This window comes from Nematolebias whitei, chromosome 16, assembly GCF_014905685.2.
Source record: "Nematolebias whitei isolate Nwh7 chromosome 16, NemWhi1, whole genome shotgun sequence".
Classification (NCBI taxonomy): Eukaryota; Metazoa; Chordata; class Actinopteri; order Cyprinodontiformes; family Rivulidae; genus Nematolebias; species Nematolebias whitei.
The window spans coordinates 421,690-428,843 of NC_056513.1; the positions used below are offsets into that span (position 1 = coordinate 421,690).

The 7,154-nt window shown below is 37.4% G+C and overlaps 1 protein-coding gene and 1 long non-coding RNA gene across 2 annotated transcripts in view; both read right to left on the minus strand.

The window, feature by feature from the left end:
• Positions 1–7,154, minus strand: part of LOC119422990 (large neutral amino acids transporter small subunit 3-like) — a 122,059-nt gene that overhangs the window by 72,122 nt on the left and 42,783 nt on the right. Inside the window, exon 8 of the mRNA XM_037690400.1 lies at positions 4,331–4,359. Within this exon, the coding sequence (XP_037546328.1) occupies positions 4,331–4,359 (29 nt within the window). The remainder of the gene's footprint in view (positions 1–4,330; positions 4,360–7,154) is intronic.
• LOC119423235 lies at positions 374–1,436 on the minus strand. The gene is made up of 3 exons (XR_005187449.1): positions 1,351–1,436; positions 1,191–1,270; positions 374–729 (listed from the first exon to the last, which is right to left on the minus strand). It is a non-coding gene; the product is annotated as an uncharacterized LOC119423235 (long non-coding RNA).

Consider the following 7,154-nt stretch of genomic DNA (forward strand, 5'->3'; position numbering starts at 1 on the left):
TCCACCCAGCTTGTCACATTTGGGCATTTTATTTCTAAAAGGCCAAATGGTTGTTGCTCCTCAGGATCGTAAATAATTCCGTCTGGAGATGTCCCCATCCATGGTGCGTCAGGATGGATCAGGAACCCACAGGGGTAGTGGTTGACTTCCCTTACCCTGCAGTACTCCTCTACTGCTGTTGGCTCTAAGGCAAGCCCCCGCCGCATGTCAGCAGTCTGACTGGAGGGTCTCAGAAGCCTTTTGGCAAGATTTTCAGAAGAGCTGTCACCCCTGGTGTGACAGACCTCCCTAAATCTTGTTGAGGCAACACAACACTTTCTTAGTTGGTGCCACTCTGCACAGAAACTCTGCTCCCGCGTGCTGCTCTCAATTTTGTGAGACATCTCTAATGTTGTCTCAAGGGACGTCATATGGTGGTGCTCTTGTTCTGAACAAACATACTCACAGGTGGAGGGTTCAAGCCTGTAATTGAAGAGTGGAAGCTGTGGGGGAGAAGGGGCGTCTTGGTGTGGACGGGTCCTGGGAACTATCCTTGCTGGCAGCTGATATGACAGAACGCTTCCCTCTTGTACCGGACCAAACAAAGAGTCAACAAGAGGGACATCGTTGGAGACAGCCATTGTGGTTATCATTGGCGCTTCTTCAGCTGGAAGTCCCTTGTACACATCCTGTATCCTTAGGGTGGAGATGAGTGGAAGAGGGCTGGTAGCACCTTTATACAAGTTGCTTCTGTGGAGAAAAAGAAAACTGTCATAAACAAGAAATGAATATTCAAATGATAAAATTAATATTAAATGAAGCCTATGTTATTGTATTTTAGGGATTCAAATTATTGTCTTGTTTAAAAACAAAGTTGAATTATTTACTTATTTGCATTTTTAAAGTATTTCTAATATAGTACAAAATAAACTTCCATCCATCCATTATCTTTTACTCGCTTCTTCCATTTTGGGTCACTGAGAACATGCAAACTCCACCCAGAAAGGCCCCCGGACTGGGATTTGAACCAGCAACCTTCTCGGTGAGAGGCAGCAGCTCTACCAGTTGCACCACCGTGCTGCCCACAAAATAAACTTTTAAATTAAGTTTTTGTTGTACATGTGTTCTGTTTTGTTTTTAAATTATATTAAAAAAAATTGTGCATGTGTGAATTGTGCATGTGTGTCTGTGGTCTTTAAATTAAAACAAACCTAATTCCTTCAAAGATTTTCCTCTCTCTTGGTCTTGCTGACAGGACGACCATGTCATTTACTGGACCAGGTTTTATGCCCTGCATCCAAAAACAACATTGCTGTAAATATTGAACTAAAATTCATAAACAGGATTAAAGACTCATGTATATGTAGTTACCATTGTCCTTGGTTTATGCCACTTCTGTTCGGTATCTGTGCAGCTTAGGACTGGAGGTACAGCTGGAAGTTTCAACTGGGAGTAGTGAGCCGTCTGGAACAGCAGAGCTGCCACATGGCTGCACAAGACTGTACCTGCCACACAGGTGCACTGGCATCCCTGAAACTCCACCGGCTTTGATTCCCTCAGCACCATCTGTGTACAATACCAAATATTTGTTAAGAGACCAAAATGTACCAGCTCCAAGTGCTATTATAAAAAGACAACCATAATTATAAAACCATTAATAAATCTTTTAAGTAATCATTAAAAATGATCAAAGTGAAATGAGAAAAAATGTTAAGACACCTTTAGCATGTAAAATATATTAAAATATATTTTGTCTAAGCTCACTTTACTCATTAAACTAAAAAGAACTCAAAACACAATCTCATTTCTGTGAGAACCATCACTGTTATATTCTTTCTGATACTCCCTAAGTTTATGTATTACATGACAACCCAGGTTCCATTTGATGCAGTTCAATCATATTCTTCTTCTTTATTTTTTTGTTGCAGTGACAGAATTCACAGAAACTTGATTTGAAAATAACAAACTTGGAGCAACTGTTCCTTTGTGTACCTCAGAAATAAATAAATAAAATAAACACAAGTTGGGCTTTTTTTGTTGCTTTAATCAATCAGAGATAACTTGTGTAGCCAATTAAGGTTATGTGATTTAGTTTGACTATCATATATAAAATGTGTACTTCTTCAAAGTCCTACTAGCTTCTTAAAACACAGCCCTGTAGTGAACATGTCGGGTCCCTTTGACTTACACTCAAACAATGGGGCTTCTGGCTCTTCTTCATGGAACGGAAACACTCAGCCCTAACTGTGACTTCTCCTGCCTCCTTGTTTGAAACTAAGATTTGTGTTAAACAGAAACATTGTAGAGACAAAACACTTAACGTTTACGCAACAATTTCACAAGATTAGCCATGTTAGCTGTGCTATATGTAGCCTATATGAGGCAGTTTGGTGAACTGAAAAACAAATACCGACTTACCTTCATAGTTATTTATGTAGTTGGACACATAAAGCTTAAATCCTTTGTCCTTTTTGGATGTGGGCGCTTTCGAGGACGTCTGAATAATTCTGTAGACATCATTAACAGACATTGTCGGCAAGTCCTGCAGCGAACGCGTGAAAAACGCCATTGCTAACACTGTGTTGCCTGAGAGCCGGAAGTGCGCAGCCCGGCTAATGAATGCGGAAGCGCTAGAACGGAAGTCCGTGGCATATAGTCCATTGATTAATTCAGGATACATAAATAGTCTCTTCATGGGATAATTTGTATTTCTGGATTCAAATCAATGAAATAACAGTTCCTGTCCCATGAAGGTCTTCAGAGACAGATTGTTGTTGGAGGCCTAGTTCACTACACTACTCTTTCATTACCTAAAATACCTATATGGGCTGGAGTCCACATTATTACTATATTTTTGTTTTGTTCACATAGTCTATGATGGACAAACAGAATCTCATAAAAGATGTGTTGGTGATTACTTGAACTTCCCTTTTCAATGCTTAATAGTGCTGATAATGAATCACTGCAAACTATAATTGTACTTATTCTACTATCCTCCACCCATTCTAAAGCCAATAATATAGCACATAATTCTACTGCATATATACTCAGAAAATTAGATGTTCTTTTCGAAAGCTTAATCTTTAATTCAGGAATCACTACTGCTACACCAATTGCTTCAGTTTTTGGATCTTTTGAACCATCTGTATAAATTTGCAGGTAATCATTATACTTCTTCTCTACTCGATCATAAAATTCTTGACAGATATCTGTAGTTTTCCTTTTCTTAATATTTAATAACGATCTATCTACATTAAAATATCTCCATGCCCATTTAGGCCTTAAGGACCATAATACTGTTGAATTAAATTATTTGTTATATACTTTAAATGTTCTTGCTAAATTATCCCCAATCCACCCAAAACTATTTTTAAGCTCCTTTCCTCTTTCCCAACAATTTTCTAACACTTTCTTAACCGGATGAGTTTCATTATGTCCTTTCAAATTTATCCAATAATTAACCATTAACTGCTGTCTTCTAATGCATAATGGCATTTCTCCTGATTCTACTTGTAGAGCACATACTGGAGTTGATTTTACTGGCCCTAAACAAATTCTCAGTGCTCTAGCTTGGATGACATCTAATTTATTTAGTTGAGTTTTAGCCGCTGATCCATACACCACACTCCCATAATCTATTCTTGACCGAATTAATGACGCATAAATATGTTTAAGTGACTCAAATGTTGCACCCCATGTCAACCCTGCTAAACACCTAATAATGTTTAGTACCTTTTTACCCTTCTCTATGATATGCTGTATGTGATTTCCCCAAGTTAATTTCTTATCAAGCACTACTCCCAAAAAACAAAAATAATCAACCCTTTCTAACTCTTTTCCATATAATTTTAACTTTTTATTAACTCCGATCTTTTTATTTGTGAAGAACATGACTTTTGTCTTTTCAACTGAAAATTTGAAACCCCACTCTATTCCCCACTTACTTACTTTATTGATCCCTTCCTGAAGTTTTAAAATAAGATGTTCCACATTTCTCCCCCTTTTCCATAATGCTCCATCATCAGCAAAAAGTGATTTACCATAACTGAAAGATAAATCTTTGAAAATATTATTAATCATAACTGAAAATAGTGTAGGGCTTATCAGACTTCCTTGAGGGGTTCCATTTTCTATTTTACATTGTTGTGATATATGCGATCCTATTTTAACTTGAATAGTTCTGTCATATAAAAAAATCCTTTAACCAATTAAACATGTTTCCTCCTATTCCTGCCTGATGTAATTTAATCATTAACCCTTCTCTCCATATCTAAAAAAGTTAAATCTGGTCCTCTGGACATTAAAAAAAAAAAAAAAAATGTAGAAACGTTTCGTCTCTCATCCAAAAGACTTCCTCAGTCTGAGGTGCTGTTTTCAGCTCTTTTTTTTTTTTTTTTGAATGTCCAGAGGACCAGATTGAACTTTTTCAGATTTTTCTACCTGGATTATTGAGCATGCATCAGGATATTTTGAACCTTCTCTCCATAGCATATCGTATGCTTTTTCTACATCAAAAAACACAGAAACAACAGTTTCCTTATTAATCTGAGCTTTTCTAACATCATCTTCTAAAATAAAATAGGATCCATTGCTCCTCTTCCTCTATGAAAACCACTTTGATAGTGTGTAATTATGTTTCTTGATTCTAAATAATGCATCAATCTCTTGTTCACCATCCTTTCCATCAATTTACACAAATTAGAGGTTAAAACAATTAGTCTGTAATTTCCAGGATTACTATGATCTTTCCCATGTTTCTTTATTGGGATAATAATTGCTTCTTTACATCTATATGGTAGACGCCCTTCTCTCCATATCTTATTAAATAATATTAATAATTTATCTAATACTTTATCGCTTAATTTTTTTTAACATATTATAACATATCTCATCTTTCCCTGGTGCACTGTTCCTAGTTCTACCCAAAGCTCTTTTCAATTCTCCAATAGAAAAAGGACAGTTCATCAGATCTTCATTAATACTCTTTTCTTCTTTTAGTTCTCTCCCTTCTCTGTTTTTCATCATCTGATAAATTTTCCCCACTATGTATTTCCACAAAAGTACTTGCTAAAATATCAGCCTTTTCTCTATCAGTTATTGCTATTTGATTATTTTATTAAGTACTGGATAACTCCATTCTCTTCTGTCTACCCCCATTTTTTTGATCATTCCCCAAACTTCCTCTATTTGTGTCCTACTACCAATTGTATCACAGAAATCTCTCCAATATGTTCTCTTTGCTCTTCTTGTTGTACTTCTTACTTTTGCCTGTGCTTTTTTATATTCAATTAGATGTTGAAAATTATGGGACCTTTTGACCAGCTTAAATGCTTTATTTCAGAGTCAGAGTCAGAGTCAGAGTTTCTTTATTGTCATTCGCACCTCATGTGGTACATGTGGTGGAGCGAAATTATGTACACAGGGTCCCAGTTACATCCAACAATAAAATGTATAAGAAAAACAGCAATAACATCTAAGGTATGAACTAAGAAAAACATCAACTAAATATACACTAAGCACTCATAACATAAAACATTGAACATCAGCACAAACATGAACATGAGTCTGTGAGCAGATGTGCACGCATGAACACATCAACATTGAAACAGATCAGCAGCAACATGAAACAGATCAGCAGCAACATGATATGGTTTTTCACAGTGATTATTCTAGTTAGAGATTCATGAGTCTAACAGCCTCAGGGTAGAAGCTGTTCCTCAGTCTAGTGGTTCTACACTTAATGCTCCTTAACCTCCTTCCTGAGGGGAGTGGGGCAAAAAGTGTGTGTGCTGGGTGGGTGGGGTCCTTCATGATGCAGGTGGCCCTCTTCCTGCATCTGGAGGTGTAGATGTCTGTGATGGTGGGGAGATGGTGTTCTCTTACTGCTGTTTTACACTCAATATTCCACCACGGAACTAACTTTTTCCTATTTTTCTCTGAAGTCTTTGGAATAGATTCCTCAGCAGCTGTTAAATGCTATGACTAATCTCTTGACTCATTATTTCAATACTCCAGTCATTTTGCACATTTAAAAGTTTTCTTTCACATAAATACTTGTATTTTTCCCAATTTGCTTTCCCAAATATCCACTTTCCTCCTACCATTTCAGGACTCTGTATCTGACCCATCCTTATATTACTGGTTATAATATAATGGTCACTACCAAATGATTTATTTCGTGCTTGCCATTCACATAATGGAGCCAAGCAGCTAGATACAAATGTTAAATCTAATACAGATTCCTTACCAGAATTAACATATATTCTCGTCTTTGCTCGACTATTGCAACTCACTCCTTTTTGGTATCAGTCAGACCTCCATAGCTAGACTCCAACTGGTCCAAAATGCAGCAGCCCGGTTTTTGACCAGCACAAGCAAAAGAGAGCACATTACTCCTGTTTTGGCCTCCCTACACTGGCTTCCGGTTCACCTTCGAATCAAATTCAAAATACTCTTGTATGTCTATAAATCACTAAACAGTTCTGCCCCCTCCTATCTTACTGATCTGCTCCAGCCGTATGTCCCACCACGTTCTCTCAGATCAGCAGACCAGTTGCTTCTAACAGTCCCAGGAACCCGTCTCAAGCGCAGAGGTGACAGGGCCTTCTCTGTAGCAGGCCCAAGACTTTGGAATGAGTTACCTCTGCTCGTTAGACAGGCCCCCTCCCTCACAGTTTTTAAATCTCGCTTAAAAACACACTTTTATTCCCTGGCTTTCAGCACTGTGTGATCTGTGCTGAGTCTGTGTGCATCACACTGTGTTGGTCATGTTGCAGTTGTTGTTGTTATCCATTATTGTTTTTGTTAGTTTCTACATTTTTGGTGTCCTGTTATGTAATCTGTTGCTGTGTGCTTGTTCTGTTTGTCCCTGTACAGCACTTTGGTGTGCTTTGTCACTGTTTAAAGTGCTATATAAATAAATTGGTACGGTATTGGTATGGTATGGTTGCTCCACTATTCAAACATACAAGATTTTTATCATCCAAAAATTCTTCTAATATTACCATTCTAATGTATTTTCTCACTCCCCCATAGTGAATGATGTGCATTAAAGTCTCCACACCAAATATTTCCTTTCATACCTGTAGTATGCTAAGGCTAGGTTAGCTTCAGTTAGCTTAGAGCTCCACTACAGTCAATTTTTAATAACGGGTTCTCACTTTTTCGAGCTAATT